Here is a 21064-nt window from a genome sequence, read left to right as displayed (position 1 = left end):
TGGAATATTGTTTCATTTTTGATAGTGAAATCTGGTTTCCTGGCATAAATTTCATTACATCAGGAACAGTCTTTGTTGAGTATTGGATTAAAGAGAATAGATTAAGCTACAGTAAGGAGATCAGACCAACATTTTTGTTTGCAGCATTGGTTCAAATGATGACTCAAGAACTGCAAGTTAAATAAACTACTGTTTTTTCTTCCTTTGATGTCTGATTCTTCTAAATGAATGTGTTTTAAGTGTAATTGGAGATGAAGTCAGTTTATAGTTGGGTTGAAACATTTTTATACATGGGAAACTGTGACATTTAGATCTATAGAATGAATTTGTTGCTCTTAAAAGTGTTAAGCTTGGAAAGAAATTGCATTTTCAGGTTGAATTGAGTAGTAAACTCAGTAAAATGTGTCATTGTATTCAACTGCAAGTACATCAGAATACTAAGATAACTTGTTCATCAGTGACTGGATTCTGCTATAGATTGTTCCACTGCAATTGAGATGCATTTGGAATCGATGCTCTCTACGTAAACAAATCATAATCTTGTTACATTTTTCGTTTTTGATATTGAAATCTCCCCTTTGTAATCCATGATTTAGATTAATGTTTACAATGCTTACCTGATGTGACCAAGGACTTGTAGGTAGAGGTACCTAGCTTGTGTTTTGCTCATAGAGGAGAAAATTCAGAATTTATCTGATGTAATTTAGTTTTGTATATATCATGGTAGCCCAGTTGACGTTCTAACATAAACAGAATGACATTTCTGATAAAATATAAACCTAATAAAAGACTGCAGGTTGTACTGCAAATTTGGCAGTCATAGTCCTAAATTATATTTTAGTAACAGCCATAAACAAAAACAAGTCTACATTTATTGATCACTTGAAGATTTAGCTAGATTATGAATTCACTGGTTTCAGTCTGCGAACACCAACTTCTTGTTTCATTACCTGAACCATAACACTAAATTTAATAGCATTTCAGGGTGAATTGGTGATGTCCCAATCATATCTTTCCATGCCATGCCTTATTAGTATCCCACTCTGTATTTTCTTATATTAGGAAAATTATTGCTAACCTAAAGACAGCTATGAAAAACTTAATTATATTACTGTGGCTGCTGATAATAATTGTACCTGTTTTTCTTGCAATATTTGTGTTTCATACAAGTTTTCAATTAATTAAAATATCCTGTGGGCATCAACAGCCTTTCTTATAAGTAGTGATTTGATGGACAGATCTTTATTTGAATTACAAATGAATTTGGGTCCATGCACATGCAAAATGTATTCAAAAGCTAAATCTAGATTCTTAAGGTAAAATGCTTACTAAAGTCAACATGCAGTACATTGTTCTGGAGATTTGTTCTATGATTTGATGTGATTTATTATTGTCACATGTATTAGTATACAGTGAAAAGTATTCTTTCTTGCATGCTATACAAAGCATTATTGTACATAGGGAAGGAAAGGAGTGCAGAATGTAATGCATAGTCTTAGCTAGGGTGTAGAGGAAGATCAACTTAATATGAGGTAGGTCCATTCAAAAGTCTGGCAGCAGGGAAGAAGCTATTGAATTGACTGGTACATCTCCTCAGACTTTTGTACCTTTTTCTTGATGGAAGAAGGTGGAAGAGAGAATGTCCGAGATGCATGGAGTCCTTAATTATGCTGGCTTCTTTTCCGAGGCAGTGGGAAGTGTAGACAGCCAATGGATGGGGGGCTGGTTTGAGTGATGGATTGGGCTTCATTCATGACCCTTCGTAGTTTCTTGTGGTCTTGGACTAAGCAGGAACCATCCTAAGCTGTGATACAACCAGAAAGAATGCTTTCTATGGTACATCTGTAGAAGTTGGTGAGAGTTGTAACAGACATAGCAAATTTCCACATGATCAGTCACTTCCTATTTTGGCTTCTCATTTTGCTACATGGAAGTGTTTACTCATTAATTGGCAGCAATAAACTGTCAGTTCAATCTTCCTTGGAATTGGCATTGAATCCCTCTTGTTTCTGTTCCTGCTTAAACACTGATGAAATGTATCCAAGTTTGATTTGGTTTTGAGCAAATCAGATGTTTAACCATAGCCCAAAATTTTTGTCGTTGTGCCATTATGCTAGGCTGCACATGAGCTCCTGCTCCTATATCATATGAAGTTCAGGACCCAGCAGTGTGAGGAAAGGGTAGTGTAGTGGTGTAAGAAGTGCCAGCATAGTGATGTAGGCAACTGTGGCATAATTGAAATGTTACTGGAGTGGTAATCCAAGGCCTGGGCTGACGTTCCAGAGACACTAATTCAGATCCCACCACAGCAGCTGATGGAATTTAACCTCAATTCATTAACAAATTTGGAACAAAATGTTAGCCCCGGTAATGGTGACCACGAAACTGCTGAATTTTCATAAAAGCTCATCTGGTTCACGAATAACTTTTGAAGGAAGGAAATATGCTTTTTTTTTTAAGAGTCTGACTTGCATATGACTCCAGACCTACAGCAATGTGATTGACACTTAACTGCCTTCTGAAGTGACCATTTAGTTATATCAAAGCACTACTGAAAAGTTGAAAAGGAATAAACCTTGACAGGTGATCTGGCATTGACCTAGGCAATGGGAAACAACAGACCTGTCCTGTCAAACCTACAAAGTCATCCTCGCTAGCATCTGAGGACTTAAAATTGTGAATTTGTCTTATAGGCCAGTCTAGCAAAAATTCAACGTGAACGGTATACAATGTAATTTTGATAATACACAATTGCAACTGCCACTCATAGTCATGTTCACTGAATCAGAACTTACAGCTGATGTCTCAGCCTTCTCCATTACCACCCCTGTACAAATTCTGTCCTACCAGCAGAAAAGCCAGACAGCGTAAATGACTATCATCCGCTGGCTCTGACATCCGTCATTATGAAATGCTTTGAAAGGTTAATCATGGCACGAATCAGTTCCGCTCTCCCAGATGCCTGGATCCATTACAGTTCGCCTATCAACAGGGCCACAGCAGATGCCATCTCCTTGACCCCACACACTACTCTGGATTACTTAGATGACAAAGATACCTATGTCAAATTCCTATTTAGTGACTACAGCTCTGCCTTCAACACCATTATTTCTACAAAACTAATCTCCAAACTCTGGTCTGGAGCTCGGCTACTCCCTCTGCAATTGGATCCTAGACTTACTAACCCACAAACTGCAGTCAGTAAGGATAGGCAACACTTCATCCACGATCGTCCTTAACACAAGGCTATGTTCTCAGCCCTCAGCTATGCTCCTTATACACCTATGATGGTGTGGCCAAATTCCCCACCAACTCAATTTTCAAGTTTGCTGATGACACCACCATAGTGGTCGGCTCTCAAATAATGATGAGATGAAGAACAGGAAAGAGATAGAGGATCTGGTGAACTGGTGCAATGATAATAATCTCTCCCTCAATGTCAACAAAGCGAAGGAGATAGTCATCGACTTCAGGAAGCATAGTGGAGGACATGCCCCTGTCTACATCGATAAGGATGAAGTAGAAAGGGTCGAGAGCTTCACGTTTTAGGCGTTCAGATCACCAACAACCTGGTCCTGGTCCCTCCATGTTAACACTACAGTTAAGAAAGCCCACCAATGCCTCTGCTTTATCAGAAGACTAAGGAAATATGGCATGTCAGCTACAACTCTTCACCAACCTTTACAGATGCACCATAAAAAGCATTCTTTCTGTTTGCATCACAGCTTGGTATGGCTCCTGCTTCATCCAAGATGACAAGAAACTACAAAGGGTTGTGAACAAAGTTCACTCCATTACTCAAACCAGCCCATAGACTCTGTCTACACTTCCCAGTGCCTCAAAAAAGCACCCAACATTATTATTAAGGACCCCTGTCGGGAAAAAGGTAGAGAAGTCTGAGGAGACATAGCAACCGATGCAAGATCAGCTTTTTTCCTGCTGTCAGCAGACTTTTGAATGGACCTACCTTACACTAAGTTGATCTTTTTCTACACCCTAGCTATGACTAACACCACAATCTGCTCTATCTCCTTTCCTTCTCTATGTACGGTGTATATATATATTGATACTTGCATACACTTATGGAGCTCTTTGATTGAAGGTAAACTTCCCAAAGCAATTCGCCATATGAGGAAAATGGATTTAGACACTGAGCAGAAAATGAGAGGAGTTAGGTGAGATGGCATCAAACAAAGAATTTCAGAAGCCTTTAAAAAGTGGCAAGAAGTATTACTGGTCTAAGAGGTTTTGCAAAGAGAATTTGAGGGCAGGAGCATGAGGGCTGAAGGATTTCCTTATTTTGGTGGGGTGCTGAGGGACAGAAATTGCCGTTGCCCAAACTCAAATGCAGGAGGCAAAGGATGGCGATGAATGTGATGGTGTTAAATGTGGGGATGAAGTAGGTATGGAGAAAGGTGATATTTCAGAGATGCAAATAGGCATTCTTGGTGACAGACTTTATACGGAATTTCTCAGTTATGCAGTACATTCAAATTTGCCTGGACAAGTTTAGCCTAAGCAGATTGATTGAACAGGACCTATGAGTAAAATTCCTGATGAAAACCAGTCTTGCTACTTACCAGTTTTTGTTGTTTCCCTTTGCTTTCCTCAGCTTTTATGCTGTTAAAAATGAATAAGGAAATGTTGTGCACCGAATTACATATCAAATTATTCAAAATCAAATAAGTGTAATTTAAGGATTTTTTTTCTTCAGCTGTCCACACAGGGTGATGCCAGTCAAGTGATTGGACCACTGACAGAGGGTCAGAGGAGAAATGTAGCAGTGGTGAATTCACTGTACAAATTTTATCAATCAATGTTGAAGGTAGGGTTTGGAATTTATTGCTGAGAATGTAACTTCTATTAATTTGTAACAATGCTAATTGCTTTGAGCAAATATGAAAAACAATGAAGAATGTAGGAAAAAAAAATAGTTTTGTAATGCCTGGCATATTGTGAAACCTGTAGATTAGATTTTGGTATATAATTAACATTTTCCAGTGTTTATATTGAGTAATATTTTCATTTTCCCCCCTTATTATCAAGAAATGAAGACATAGAATTTAGCCTAAGGGACTGAATTTTCTTCAGGAGCAGTTTTGATGTAGAGTTTCACCAGGTTGGGATTTCCATCTCCTGGCATAATCCAACCTCCTTTCCTGGTCGAAATTGTTTAAAAGTGTAGGATATGCTCTCAATGGTGTGTTACAAAGAGCAGGCCCCTCTGCTGCTAAGGACTGAAGTGCAAATGTATTGGAAAATCCCTCATTGAAGGGATCATAAACGCACGATTCATCTGTGCTTTTAATGTGTGTGCCCTGGGATCTTCATAGATATGATGGCAGAAAACATGGAAAGATGGCCACTACCAGACTCCCTCTCCCAGAAGAGGGCCCCTTATTGAAACCACTCCTATTCTCCCAGTAATTGGGGGTTGACAGTATTTCAAACAGGAGGCAAGGCATTTAGTTTAACTATGTCTTGCGGCTGTTTAACTTTGGCAGGGCTGTTGAGAGTCAGTCAGTGTTCCCTGCTTTAGGGTGGGGTTGGTGTGATGGGTAAGACTATGAAACATAATTTGGTAGCGCTTCGGAGGGGAAGATTGGCATTTGGCCTCAATTCATTCCTTTATTCTGACACTTATATCAACCTGATTTGTGACAGTCCACCCAAAACTCTGTTTCAAACTGGAAAGCAGCAGACCAGTGCTTATATGATCAGTTATTTTTTTCTCATTCATTTATTCTCCATAAGTGACACGAGCATCAAATGGAAAGAAGATATTGGTATCTTATGATCTTGTCTCCCTCCTTCACTTCATAATTGTTGTGGCCTCAATCAGTCAAAACGTTATCCTAATTTATCTTTGATGGCATATTTGGAATATTCAGTGCCCCTTTGGGCATTCCATCTTTAAAAAAATATACATTAGATCAAGTTCAGAGTAAAGTTACAAGGTTGATTGGGGAACTTGTTCTATGTGGTGAAGAAAGAGGCTCAAAACTGGACTTAACTTTCATTATTGAAAAGGAGATTGAGAATAGATACATGTTTAAGTAAATGTTCTACTCACCAAGAGTTTAACTTATTGTTTACTTTTCCAGGTCCTGTCTACCTTCAGCTCCTTACAGTCAGCAGCTGAACAAACGATTAGAACAGCTCTGGAGGTAAATTACAGACCACTTCAGCTATATTATTGTGTCTTTTGTATTTTTTTTAAGGAATGCAGCATTACATTTTCAGTTCTTGCTTTTTTCGGTCTTTTTGTTTGAATTAAAAAAAAGTATCTGAAATTGACATTTACATTATCAGAATCTCAATAACATGGTTTATATGGGTTTCTGCCGATCTTCCACCAAGGGTACACTGGCCAATTGGAACAGCCACCAAGGAAATTCCTAATGGAAGTGTCGTTTCTTCCCCCTGCCCCCCCAAAGTGAGGCATGACATGATCAGTTGCATTGCATCTATCTGGCTCAGTAACGTATCTTAATCACCATCCTCAGAAATACTTCTGGTCTGTCATGGTATGAAACATCACAGGAAGCCATCGTGCTTGTGCAAGCTCCATGAAAGAGCTATCTTATCAGTCTCATTCCACTGTTCTTTCATAGAATATAGAACATTACAGCGTAGTACAGGCCCTTCGGCCCTCAATGTTGTGCCGACCAGTGGAACCAATCTAATGACCCTCTAACCTAAACTATTCCAATGTTATCCATATGCTTATCCGCTGACCGTTTGAACGCCCTTAAAGTTGGCGAGTCCACAACTACTGCAGGCAGGGCATTCCACGACCTTACTACCCTCTGAGTAAAGAACCTACCTCTGACATCCGTCCTATAATTACCACCCCTTAATTTAAAGCTATGTCCCCTTGTGTTAGCCATCACCATCCGAGGTAAAAGGCTCTCACTGTCCACCCTATCTAATCCTTTCCTCATAGCTCTGGAAGTGATTCTCTTTCGGCACAGTGATTAGCACTGCTGCCTCACAGCAGTGTTTGCCAGTGACTTGGGTTCAATTCCCGGCTTATGTCACTGTCCGTGCACAGTCTGGGCACTCATACAATCTGAAAGACATGCTGGTTAGGTGAACTGGCCATGCTAAATTCTCCCTCAGTGTGCTCGAACAGAGTATGATGACTAGGGGATATTCACAGTAACTTAATTGCAGTGTTAATGTAAGCCTACTTGTGACACTAATAAATAATCTTTAAATTTTAAAACCCTTCGAGCATTTATTCAAATCCTTTTTGAAAGTTAGTGTTGAATCTGATTCCACCATCCTTTCAGGTAATGCATTTCAAATAATTATATTCACTGCTTTAACAAACCCTAATGTCACTTTTTATTTACTCTATCAAAGCCTTTCACGTCTTTGAATTCCTCTGTAATATCTGTTTAATCTAGCTTAAGGAGAACAACCCGAGCTTCTCTAGTCTCTCTGCATAACTTAAGTTCTTCATTTATTCTGCTATTTGACTAATTCTATTCTGAATTCCTGCAGGGTCTTGAAATCCTTCCTAAGTTGTGGTACTCAGAATTGAACACAATATTCCAGCTGTGGCTTAAGCAGTATTTTCTATAAATTTAATATAACTGCCTGGTTTTTGTCCTGTACAATTCTATTAATAGAGCCTAGGAGCCCGTATGATTTTTAACAATTTTCTCAATTTGCCCTGCCACCTTCAAATATTTGTGTGTAAACATGCCCAGGTCTCTATTCCCACACCTCCCAGTAACATTGTTCCATTTAGTTTATATTTCCTCATTCTTCAAACCAAAATATATTATTACTTCACACATTTGTATGTTAAATTTCATTTGCTATGTTTCATCAGTCCTGTACTCTTTTGAAATCTATTCTGGTTATCCGTATGAGTAACTACATTTTGGAGTTTCATGCCATATGCAAAGTTTTAAATTATACCTTTTAGTCATTAATGCATGCTAAAAGAGCAGTGGCCCCAATATTGACCCTGGGGAAACAGCTCTGTGTATACTTCCATCCAGTCTGAAAAACAACTGTTCACCACCTCCTGCTTTCTGCCCCTTAGTCAATTTAGTATTCATACTGCCAAAATCCCTTTATCCCATGGGCTTTAGATTTGCTCACAAATCTCTTGTGTGGCATTTTTATCAAGTGCCTTTAAAAGTTCAGTTGTACAGTAAGTCCTAGCTTATATGGAGTTTCACTTTAACTTCATTAAGAGTGCCAGTATATCCATTCAATCAGTTTCACCTTAGCATTGCTTGCCACAGACTTCATCTTTGGTTTGTCTGCTCATTTGATCTTTTCTGCAGTGAGTCCACCCTCACTCTTAGTCCCACATTCTCCTGTTCCTGGCCTTGCCGCAACCCACTCTCCTTTGCCTCACTTTCCCCCACCTTTTCCTCGCCCACCCCTTACATGTTGCCATCTGCTGCCTTCCAACTTTCTCTGTGTCTTAACCCCACCTGCCGACTCTGGTGCTTTTTCCTTGTCTGGGTCCTGGGATTTTATACTTCAGTGGTTCCGACTCCTGCTCCTGAGTTTGAAGTCCTTGGCTCCATCTCGTGGTTGAAGTTGGTCAGTGCAGGTCACTGGTCAATCTAAAAGTACTGTGCACTGACTGAGGTGACTATAGGTACGGTGACTTTTTAAAAGGAAACTTTATATTGTATTTCTTTTATATTTAGTGATGTATTTCAGCTAGGAGTGCAGAGAATTGCACATGTATGATACAGTATTTCAACTTGTACATTTTTTGTTTCTCTAGGTGAGTAATGTCCGAAGGAATATAACTTTGGTTTAGCATTTATTCCTATAGGAGCCCATGATTCACTTAAAGTTGTTTTACTTACTCATGATTTTCAGAAGCACGTTCACAACTTGAAGTGAGGACTTACTGTACATACCCACACTGCCGTCATCACCCTAATCAAGCCAGATAAACAGTTTTCCTTCAATAAATTCATGCTGACTGTCATTTATTAATTCATACTTTTCCAAATGCCAATTAATTTTGACCTGGATTATTGTGTCTAAAATTTCTGATGCTTGCCAGTTGTTGGATTTATCGTTCTTTTTCTAACAGGTATATTCATCCAGACCTTTTGTAACTACTGTATCAATATGAATTTTTTCATTCCTGGCCTAAGCGTCACCTTTATGGAATCGATTGATAAACTTGCTATTTTGCACCTATTTGTGCTGAACTGTATGCAGTTTTATGCAATTGGAAAGATTTGTTAAGATTGCCCAAATTGTTTTAAATATTTTTCAGTGCCAAATTGAAGACAATATACTCACCAAGTTTAAAAGCTGCTTAACATGTCGTTGACTTTACATACCAATTTTAAATCTTTATTTCACTTCTTCAGACAATTCAGGCTCTCATGGGAAATGCAGTACAGCCATTACTGAACTCTGTGGAAGACTCCATTGAGGCCATTATTATTACGATGCATTTAGAAGACTTTTCAGGGTAATTATTAGACAATTATTGAAGAACATTCTGAAGGGGGAGCGCAAACAGCTCAAGGTTGTTGTACACATTGGTACAAATGACATAGGTAGAAAAAGGATGGTATCCTGTGGAATGAGTATAGGGAGTTAAGTGAGAAGTTAAAAATCAGGACTTCAAGGATAGTGATCTCCGGATTACTCTCAGTGCCATGTACCAGTCAGGACAGAAACGGAAAGATAGGCCAGATGAATGTGTGGCTGAGGAGCTGGTGCAGGGGGCAAGGATCTGTGTTCTTGGATCTTTGGGATCTCTTCTGGGGTAGAAGTGACCTGTAGCCAGGGGCACAGTAAAGGAATAGAAAAAACTTATGGTTTAAACTGCATATATTTCAGTGCACAAGCTCAGAATGTATTTTCGCTGTGGAGACTGGGATATTATCACCATACCAGAAACATGACTGAGAGAAGGGCAGGACTGGCAGCTCAATGTTCAAGGATACAGATGCTACAGATGGTAGTAGAGGCAGGTACAATTCATTTAGATAGTTACATGGGTATGATGGGTATAGAAGGATATGGGCCAAATGCGGGTAATTGGGATTAACTTAGAGGTTTTAAAAAAAATAAGGGTGGCATGGACAAGTTGACCCGAAGGGCCTGTTTCCATGCTGTAAACCTCTATGACTCTCTGACTCTAGGTGTAATAGAGGTTCAGGTAAGCAAGGAGGTGGAGTTGTCTTTTTGATGAGGGAGGGTATGACAAAAGTCCTTAGAGAGGATATCTTTTGGGCGTTCATCAAATGAGTCCATATGGAAAGAGCTTAAAACAAGAAAGGGATGGTCACTCTGATGTAACTGCATTATAGACCCCCAATAGCCAGCGGGAACTGGAGGAGCAGATGTGTAGAGAGATTGCAGATAATTCTGATTGCTATTCTGATTGGTGGTTGGTGACTAGTGGAGTGCCCCAGGGATCGGTGCTGGGGCCTCAACTATTTACCATTTATATCGATGATCTGGAGGAGGGGGCTGAGTGTAGGGTGTCGAAATTTGCTGATGACACGAAGATAAATGGAAAAGCAAATTGTGCAGAGGGTGTGGAAAGTCTGCAGAGGGATCTAGATAGGCTAAGCGAGTGGGCGAGGACCTGGCAGATGGAGTACAATGTTAGCAAGTGTGAGGTTATCCACTTTGGCAGGAATAATAGGAAGGATTACTATTTAAAGGGAGAAAAGCTGCAGCATGCTAAGGTGCAGAGGGACCTGGGGGTCCTTGTGCATGAGTCGCAAAAACCCAGCCTGCAGGTGCAGCAGGTGATCAGGAAGGCAAATGGGATGCTGGCCTTTATAGCAAAGGGGATTGAATATAAAAGCAGGGAGGTCTTGCTGCAACTGTACAGGGCACTGGTGAGGCCGCAGCTGGAGTACTGTGTGCAGTTTTGGTCGCCGTACTTGCGCAAGGATATTTTGGCCTTGGAGGGAGTGCGGAGGAGGTTCACTAGGCTGATAGCGGAGATGAGGGGGTTGGACTATGAAGAGAGGCTGAATAGACTGGGTTTGTACTCGTTGGAGTTTAGAAGGATGAGGGGGGATCTTACAGAGACGTATAAGATAATGAAGGGGAGGGATAGGGTAGAAGTAGAGAGATTCTTCCCGCTCAGAAAGGACAGCAGGACTAGAGGGCACAGCCTCAAGATAAGGGGAGGTGCAGTTTAGAACAGAGGGTGAATCTCTGGAATTCTCTGCCCATTGATGTGGTGGAGGCTACCTCGCTAAATATATTTCAGACACAGGTAGGTAGGTTTTTGGTAGGCAAGGGAATTAAGGGTTATGGGGAGAAAGTGGGAAAGTGGAACTGAGCCACTTCAGATCAACCATGATCTTATTGAATGGTGGGGCAGGCTCGAAGGGCTAGATGGCCTACTGCTGCTCCTATTTCTTATGTTCTTATTAATTATAAGAATAGTAGGGTAGTACGAGTGGGAGATTTAAATTTCCCCAGTATTGACTGGGCCACCCAGAATGCAAAAAGCCTGGACGGGTGGAATTTGTCTCCTGAATCAATATATAGAGGGCCTTACTCAGGATGGTGCAACCCTGGATCTTCTCTTAGGAAACGAGGTAGGGCGAGTGACTTAAGTGTCACATGGGGAGCACTTAGGGTCCAGTGACCATAACATAATTAGTATTAGGCAAGGGTCATGGGTGGAGAGGGGGACTGGTGGTGTCGAGATGGCGGCGTGGGCTCGTTGGGCTGAAGGGCCTGTTTCCCGGGCTGTTTTTTTTGTTCTTTGTATTAAAATAATTATGGAAAAGATAGTAAGGGGCCACAGGTTAAGACCTAAACTGGAGCAGGGCCAATATTGGGGACGTTGCGTAGCATCTAGCGGCTGTCGATTGGGTGAGTCTGTATGAACGGAAAGGAATGACTGGCAAACAGGATGCTTTTAAAAGTGTGATATCAAGAGTTCAGAGGTAATGTTAGCAAGTGTGAGGTTATCCACTTTGGAAGAAGTAATAGTAAGATGGAATATTATTTAAATGGTGAAAAGTTGCAGCATGCTACTGTGCAGCGGGGCCTGGGGGCCCTTGTGCACAAATTGCAAAAACTCAGTCTGCAGGTGCAGCAGGTGATCAAGAAGGCAAATGGAATGTTGGCCTTTATAGCGAGGGGGATAGAATATAAAAGCAGGGAGGTGTTGCTGCAACTGTACAGGGTACTGGTGAGGCCGCAACTGGAGTACAGTGTGCAGTTTTGGTCCCCTTATTTGCGAAAGGATATATTGGCCTTGGAGGGAATATAGAGGAGGTTCACCAGGCTGATTCCGGAGATGAGAGGGTTAGCTTATGAGGAGAGATTAAATAGACTGGGCCTATAGTCGTTGGAGTTTAGAAGGCTGAGGGGGGATCTTATAGAGACTTACAAGATAATGAAGGGGCGAGATAGGGTAGAGGTAGAGAGATTCTTTCCACTTAGAAAGGAGACCAGAACTAGAGGCCACAGCCTCAAAGCCTTCACTCAAAGAATGAGCTGCCAGAGAAAGTGGTTGAGGAAGTTACAATAGCATTATTTAAAAAGTATTTGGATAAATGCATTAATGGGAAATGATTAAAAGGATACAGGTCAAATGTGGGCAATTGCGATTGGCTGGGAGGGCAGCATGGATCGGCTGAGTCAAAGGACTTGGTTTCCATGCTGTTTTGCTGTATCACCGTAATAACACTTAATAGTGTACTTTCTCCACATGTACCACATCATGGTTATCTTCTGAAGGAATTGGCAAGGCCAGCATTTATTGTCCATGGCACACATCCCATGAACAAATTGGGGGGTCAAGGGAATAAAGTGCAGTAAATGAGGAAATGGTGTGTTTTAGCAATGGCAAGATGGAAGGGAGCATCAGAAGAGGCCAAAACTGAGAAGGCAAACTTTAGCTAAAGTGGGGATCTTAGTTGCAAATCACTTTAAAATTTGGTAACTGCCATTAAATAGAAGAAAAAGAAAAATGTTACATTTTTTGAGGTAGAACTAAGCTTGTCTGTTGTTTGACCTGAAAGAGTAGTTAGAATAATGATTGATTTGTGTTCATTTCTATAGGTCTTCATCTGGGAAGCCAGAAGTCCCATGTTCTCTCTACATGAAAGAATTACAAGGTTTTATATCACGTGTCATGAGTGACTACTTTAAAAACTTTGAGTGCGTGGACTTCATCTATGACAACACAGAACATATTGCACAGAGAGCTATTCAACTATTTATCCGTAATGCAAGTCTACTGAGACCACTGGGTGAAGGAGGCAAAATGAGGTTGGCTGCAGATTTTGCACAGGTAAGAGCTAATACCAGGTGTTATTTTTTTTTCTTTGTCCTTGTTGATTTATATTTTCACATTCCACAATACAAATTGAGAATCATTACGAACAATGAAAAATTACAAGGTAATGATTCACTTCTTAACAGACACTACTGCTGAAGTAGGAAATGACTAAGCAAAAATTCCAGGATATATACTTTGATAGACAGAGTGAATCAGTGAAAATTAGTTCCTTCCTAAGCCAAAGATTAAATCAACTATCTCTCATTTGCCTGCTCTAAACTCATGGTATCCAACAAGTTGTTCATTTTAGAAAGAATCAGAACTTTGTGTTTCTGAGAATTGATCAAGTTTATGTTGAGATATAGAATTTGTACGTTCGTCTTGTGTCTGTGTGAGTTTTCCATGTGCTCCAGTTTCCTCCCCCAGTCCAAAGATGTGCAGGTTAGCTGGATTTGCCATGCTAACTTGTTCCTTAGTGTCCCAAGATGTGGAGGTTAAGGGGATTAGTGGGAAAAGTATGTGGGGTTATGGGGATAGGGTGGAAGGGCCTGGATAAGATGCTGTGTTGGAGAATTGGTGCAGACTCAATGCACTGTAGGGATTCTGTGATACTGGAGTTTAGAAAATTTGAGAGATGAACTCATTGAAACATACAAGGTTCTGAAGAGGTTTGATGGTTTTTTATTATTCATTCATGGGATGTGAATGTCGCTAGCAAGGCCAGCATTTGTTGCTCATTCACTCGCTAAATTGGCTCCTCTGGCTGGTGAATCTAGAACATGGGGCACAGCCTCAGGATTAATCATTTAATATTGAGATGAGGAACAACTTCTTCACTATAGATTGTGAATCCTTAGAATTTAGAGGGTTGTGGGTGCTCCATTGTTGAGTACATTTAAGGCTGAGATGGACAGACTTTTGATCTGAGACTCAAGGGCTGTAGGGAATAGATGGGAAGTGATGTTGTGATACAAGATCAACCGCAGTAGTATTTAATTATGGAACAGGCTTGAGAGGCCATTCGGCCTCCTGGTTTCTTGTGTTTATGAAGGTTAAGGTTAGATAGATATATAGTTTAGAATTTTAAAATGTACTTACCTTACTCTTTGGTAATATAAATGTATATTCAGTGATATTCATCCTCAGTCTTTATTTTTGCTGGCAGGATGATTTGTTTTTATGTAAATAGACATTAAATTCTATCAATTTCTAATTATCAGAGAATGACATATTTCTTATACTGTTCTACATTTGTAAGTTAATGTGCATAAACTTAATTGTGTTATGAAGTTTCTACATATTTATGTGTGTTATACAAATGTTACATTTCCTGCTCAAGTTTCTCAGATTCAAAGTAAATTGTATCCAAACCAGTCTTTTGGGAGAAAAAAGGAAGGGTACACTCCCTGATTTTTTTTTGCATGTTCCAAAAGGAATAAGAAAACCTAGTTGAAAGTTTTAGCTTAATAATATGTTTTGTTTGAACTTACAGTATATCTTGCAATATTGCAGATGGAGTTAGCTGTGGCGCCTCTTTGTCGAAGAGTGTCAGATCTTGGAAAATCCTACCGTTTACTGAGATCATTCAGGTCAGTCTTAATTCTGCTCAATAAAAGCAAATTACTGTGGATGCTGGAATCTGAAACCAAAAGAGAAAATGCTGGAAAATCTCAGCAGGTCTGCCAACATCTGTAAGGAGAGAAAAGAGCTGACGTTGAGTCCAGATGACCCTTTGTCAAAGCTTTGACAAAGGGTCATCTGGACTCGAAACGTCAGCTCTTTTCTCTCCTTACAAATGTTGGCAGACCACCTGTTGAAATTTTCCAACATTTTCTCTTTTAATTCTGTTCAAGGTGTCGTTCAGGGAAACGTTTAGATCTGAATGGATGTATATGACTACATTTTTAAAAAAAGTTGATTACAGTTTATTAGTATTTCATATTAATTGTAAATTGGGATTGAATATTTCATAACATAAATATGCTTTTCTGCAGCCTTTTCATATTATTGTCAGCTCACTATGTGAAAACCAATGAATGCATTTCATAATGATGGCTTTATTAGAATATTATCCATAAGATGCCATAATCGCAAATATTGACTTGCTTTTTTCATGATTATGTACTTCACGGGCTTAGACTGTTCCAAGACAATTATTTCTTGAATCCTAGCATGAAGCACAGAAAGAGGTAATTTACCTGTGATGTCAATGCTCATTCTCTAAGAACTACTCAGCCGACCCCACTTCCCTTTCTTTCATCTCATTGCCCCAGCTTTTTTTACTCTTCAGATAATTATCTAATTCCCTTTTGAAATCCACAACTGAGTCTGCCTCCGCTACACTCCCAGGCAGTACATTCCAGAGCAAAATCACTTTTTGTTTAAAAAAAAATTCCCCATTATCTCTTATTCTTTTGCCAGTCATCTTAGTGTTATCTGGTTCCTGACCCTTCAGACAGTGAAAAAAGTTTCTCCCTATCCACTCTGTCTAGATCCCTGACCATTCTGAACACATTCATCAAATCTCTCCTCTACCTTCTCTGCTCTGAACAGCACCAGCTTCACCAATCTATTCTCATGGAATTCTCCCATCTCGCTCATGGTTGGGATTTTTCAGTCCTGTTGTAGTGAATGGAGATATGGCTGAGCATCAAATTCTCCCTGCAGTGGCAGGGAGACTAGAGAATCCTGACCAACGTGTCTCCTTCTTGGAATCACATTTGTAAATCTTTTCTGTACCTTCTCCTACCACAAAAGTATGGTTGGTGCCCAGAATTGGATACAGTACTCCAGATCAAACCAGTGGTTCACCATAATTTACTTGCTTTCGTGCTCTATACCTCTACCTCTATGTATAAAGCCCAGAATCCTGTGAGTTTTATTAATCACTTTCTCACCCTGCCCTGCACCTTAAATGGTTTGTGTACATACAGCACAAACTCCCTTTGCTCTTGCATCCCCTTTCGAAATGTGTCCTTTACATTGCTTTTTGTCATTACTTCCAAATCCTCTGAAAATTTTGAAAACATGCCCTGGACACTACAGTTCAGGTTAAGAAAAAGTAATCCACATACCGATCCCTGGGAACCAACCATTTACCACTATTATGTTTCTTGTCACTGAGTCAACTTTGTGTCCATGCTGGCACTGTCCCTTTTATTCCATGGATTTCACCTTTGCTGAAAAGCCTGTTATGTGGCACTTTATCTGATGCCTTCTGGAAGTTCATGTGTACCACATCAACTCTCTGTTACTTCAGTAAAAAACACATTTGTCAATACATCTACAGTGGATCCTAATTGATCCAAATTTGTCCAAATGACTGTTAATTTAGTCCTGAATAATCATTTCCAAAAGCTTTGGATTTTAAGCTACATTAAGACAGAAAATGCTGGAAAACCCTTCTCTGTTGTGGTTGAGGGAAATAAATACATAGGGCTATGGAGACAGAGGGTGGAATTGCAGCAGGCAGGACATGGGCCATGCAAAGGTCTGCTGATCTGGGAATGTGTGTGGCCGGAATATCCCACCCATAGTGGGGGAGTGGGACTGACTATTTGCTTTAGAGAACCAGTGGGGATTTGATGGGCTGAAAGTCTTCCAGCTGTACCAATATGACAGTGAATGTGCAGTGAATCATTTTGAATTCTTTACACGACACACTGGTTGGAAACCACTGGTATAAAGAATGATAAATATGAGAAAGCATTGCTAAGATCGCAGATTACCTGTAAGTAACATCATGGGAATTCTCCTAATAATTTAATAATCCTCTGCCATCTCATCCAGAGCAGTTTTTTTTTTAACACATTTTGTTCAAGTTTGTTTTGTACTTCACAGACCATTACTCTTCCAGACAAGTGAGCACATTTCTACTAGTCCAGCTGTAGGGGATATTGTCCCATACAGCACCGTTCTTCATTTCCTGTTCACCAGAGCACCACCTGACCTAAAGCCACCACACCAGGTATTTGATGAACTGACTGGTTATTTCTTTCTGGGTAATCAATCCAATTGTCGCACTAACTATAGCAATAGTGAAACTTCTGATGATGCATTCAAATTCTATTTCAAATTGTCTTTTCTTTTTCTGTCGAAACTGTTATTATCATGATGTAATTAATACTATGAAATGCTTTATTCTTAATTAAGTACACTCCCATTTCACTGGAGTTGATCCTGGTTGGATTGTGGGAAGATCATGTTCTTAGCACTAATGTCACTGTTATGAAATTATGGATGCACAAGAATGAGTGACCATAAGACGTCGGGACGGAAGTAGGCCATTTCACCCATTTGGAGTCTGCTCTGCCAAGCAGATGACTGATCTAATCCTCAACTCCTTTTTTGCCTTATTCTAATAAGCCTTGATTCTTTTGCTGATTAAAAATCTGCCCATCTCAGTCTTGAACATGCTTAACTCAGTCCCTATAGCCTTCTGCAGTAAAGAACTCCAAAGATTCACTTACCTTCTGAAAGAAGCAATTCCTCATCTCTTTTAAACAGGTGTGCCCCTACTGACATTATGTTCTCTGGTCCTAGACTCTCCCACAAGGGGAAACAATCTCTCAAGCCCTCTGAGAATCCTACATTTCGATAAGGTCACCTTTCATTCTTCAAAACATGCCTTGTTTTTTTCCCCTTATAATGAGGTGAATTTTTGGCACATCACAGTTTGAACAAGCGTTCGCTTCAACCATGAAGAGACCCTAATTGTTGACTTGGTACCTCAGTTTGTAACTTTCAGCTGCCATTCTGGCACAGATCCTGGGGTTTTATGTGGCACTGCTGTCTTCAATATATTTTACCAATACAGTATGCTAAACTGTTCTTCTTGAATAAATCAAGCTCAGTTTGATTTGTGATTATGTAGAACATACTTCAAAGAATAAGGACCTGACATTATAGGTAAATCATCATTACCGAATAAGTAAAAGAAAGTTATGAAAGGCTGTGTAATGATCTTATTCTAAATATCTTTATTTAATATTTTACTCAATTTTTGAATAAATGAACTGATTGAATGTCAATAGCTACTAATTTAGAGCAATTTCTCACTGTTAAAAAAACATGCCCAATTAATAGATGTAGCAGCACTAAATGATGGAAGGCTTAAACCTGAATGCAAGTCTCCTCCATTTTCAACTGATCTAAAGAAATAGTTCAAAGATTAAGATTAATCAGTAGTCCAGTGCCATATGAATTTTTTTTACCTCTATATTTTTACAAATATTTTAAAAATGATTAAAGAGGTATTTTCTTGCTTTGCTGTAACTTCACTGGGTATTTTATAATTAAGTAACATCTGTGTGAAATTAATTACAGAGGGCAGAATGGTCTGTAGCTCGGTATTCTCAGTGGCTCGATGATCATCCATCAGAAAAAGATCGACTACTTCTCCTAAGGTAATAATTCTGCAATTACTGTTTGCATAAATAGTATCACATTAAAAATGAATAAATCAGTCACTTACATTATAGCCAAGTTTAGATAATGTTAAGGAAGTTAAAACAACTGATGTGCAGCTTTTTAACCATTCAGACTTAGATGAGCTCAGAAGTGCATCAGATTGCTCAAGTTGTTGAGTTTTCATTTTATGATCATTACATGTTGGAACACAGTTGTGGTGGGCTCTCACACTACCTTGTGATGAGTTTCCTAATGGAAGTCAGGCATTTTGCACTTGAAGGCTGGAGAATTGAGGTGAGGGTTATTGTCATGATACTCTTGTGCTCCTCTTGGCAGCTGATTCAAAATCAGCATCTGGGAACTCTTCCAGTCTTCCACAAGGCAAGATTGTAGGGAAAAATAAATACTTTTCACAGCTGCAATATAATTTTTAGGACTGTAGATTTACTTTTTTTTCTGTTGGGAATATGTTCAAAAAAAGTCCTTTACTTCTGAACTTTTCAAATTTGATCCCATTTCACAATGTCTTCTTTGACAAATGTATGAAATTTCTTTGTGTTTGATGATTCAATACACAACTCTTAATACCCTTTGGACAAGTAAGTTCTGTTCCATTTCCTTCACCATCTGTAACAGATGGCCTTCCTGTTCTCTCCCTCGTATTTGAACTCTGCAGTAGTCAAAAATTTGCTCCTCTTCATTTGTTTGAAAATTTCCAGGAGTTAGTCATGCCTAATATATCTTATTCCTGTCAAGAAGTGGGAAAATCTTGTTTGCCTTTTCACATTTCAACATATCACAACCAAACTTGCCAAAAATCTCAGCGTTAACAGTAAAAAATGTGACATAGTCTGTGTGGCTCATACATTTTGATTAGATTTAGTGTGCACTTTTAGTGAGGTTTGCATGTTATATTAAGAATCTTAAAATATAATTGAAGTCTTTTTTTTAAGGAGTGCTCTTGAAGCTTATGTTCAATCAGTACGAGCAAGAGAAGGAAAAGAATTTGCTCCAGTATATCCAATAATGCTGCAACTACTCCAAAAAGCCATGGTCAACGTACAATGAAAGCTTTTCTGAAACAAAAAATATTTTAGTACTCAGGACTGTCTGTCAATATTGGTTAGATAACTGTTTAATGTTAATTTAATGAGAAGCCTCTTGTGTTTAATAGAGTAATATGTTGTCCAGGACACTGCTCCTCTTTGAGTATGGCATAGAATCTTTTCCATTCCTGTACGGGTTGATAAAGTCTCACTTTATGATCTCATCCAATCATTAATGCATACTATTTAGGTATTCTTGTAATCGATGAGTAACTTTTCTGGATGTCTTTTCCTTTGATATCAGCACTCAAGAAAATATGTAAAACATTTAATTTAGTTAACGTGATTTTTGTATTTGAGCAAACATCCATCTATTAATTTTATCACCATTGGTCATGTTGACTTTCATTGGTGAAGGCATTGGGGAAAATTAACAAAACCGGTTTATTGGTCTGCACAAATATTCACAATGGTTTGATTTATCTGCATTGGCAAAGTGTTTAATAAACTTAGCTGAAACTGATTACAGAAGAACTTGCTAAAGATGTTGCTAGCCAGATACTTTACATTATAGAATGAGCTTTAAAATCAGTACCTGTTTTAACACTAAACAATATTATATAATGCAAGCAAGAGATGCAATTTATAACATTGTATTTTATGTATACACCTATTAAAGAGTTTTACTGTCAGATGTCTACATATTGTTCTTTCTACTAATTACATCTTACACCAATTAATACAGGAATTTTTAAAATCATTTGGGACTGAGCAGACAGTTTTAACCATTGTGCTTTTAGTTGCATCAGCTGAATGAATTAAAATAAAGTCAGCCTCATGGTGGTGCCCAGATGGATAACGCTCTCTGCGTCTCAACCCTCAGTACGTAGCACAACCTACTTTTTGAAGCAGGAGAGCTGAAAGGCAAATAAGCTTAGCCACGTGTACGGATACCACTTCCTTCAGCTCTTCTGTGTGCTTTCTTTTCCTTGTAATAGGAACTTGTATGCAAAATTCCATTGAACTATTATTCTGATACTAAATTTAATGTCCATTGCTACTAATTGTTTGCTATTTATCCCAAACCTTCCAAGAAGCACACACCTCATTAAACCCCTTCAAACTTCATTAGTCCTGTTTTAAAACTTCTCAACTATAACCTGACAATGTGTTCTGTCAAATTAATGTTGCATCTCCATGATCCTTTCACTAGCTAAAAGTGTGTATGACAAACTGTGCAGATTGACTAACATTTAAAAAAAAATTATTCTAATTCATTATGTACACAAGAGATGGTCTCTACATATTTTATTATTGAGTTTGTAGTTACAATAGTTCAGCG

General features: G+C 39.1%; 1 protein-coding gene across 1 annotated transcript in view; it reads left to right on the top strand.

Annotated features, from left to right (window-relative positions):
* cog5 (component of oligomeric golgi complex 5) overlaps positions 1-20414 on the top strand; it is a 101181-nt gene extending 80767 nt beyond the window's left edge. Inside the window, exons 15-22 of the mRNA XM_080207334.1 lie at positions 4715-4825; positions 6105-6167; positions 9366-9469; positions 13048-13279; positions 14780-14856; positions 17108-17234; positions 18593-18672; positions 19630-20414. Coding sequence (XP_080063460.1) covers positions 4715-4825; positions 6105-6167; positions 9366-9469; positions 13048-13279; positions 14780-14856; positions 17108-17234; positions 18593-18672; positions 19630-19744 — 909 coding nt within the window. The 3' untranslated portion in view covers positions 19745-20414. The remainder of the gene's footprint in view (positions 1-4714; positions 4826-6104; positions 6168-9365; positions 9470-13047; positions 13280-14779; positions 14857-17107; positions 17235-18592; positions 18673-19629) is intronic.
* Positions 20415-21064: the final 650 nt, after the last annotated feature.

This window comes from Carcharhinus amblyrhynchos, chromosome 19 (assembly GCF_965287045.1).
Source record: "Carcharhinus amblyrhynchos chromosome 19, sCarAmb.v2.hapA, whole genome shotgun sequence".
NCBI lineage: Eukaryota > Metazoa > Chordata > Chondrichthyes > Carcharhiniformes > Carcharhinidae > Carcharhinus > Carcharhinus amblyrhynchos.
Note: the sequence above shows the minus strand (reverse complement) of the source record. Positions and strands in the feature narration are given on the sequence as shown.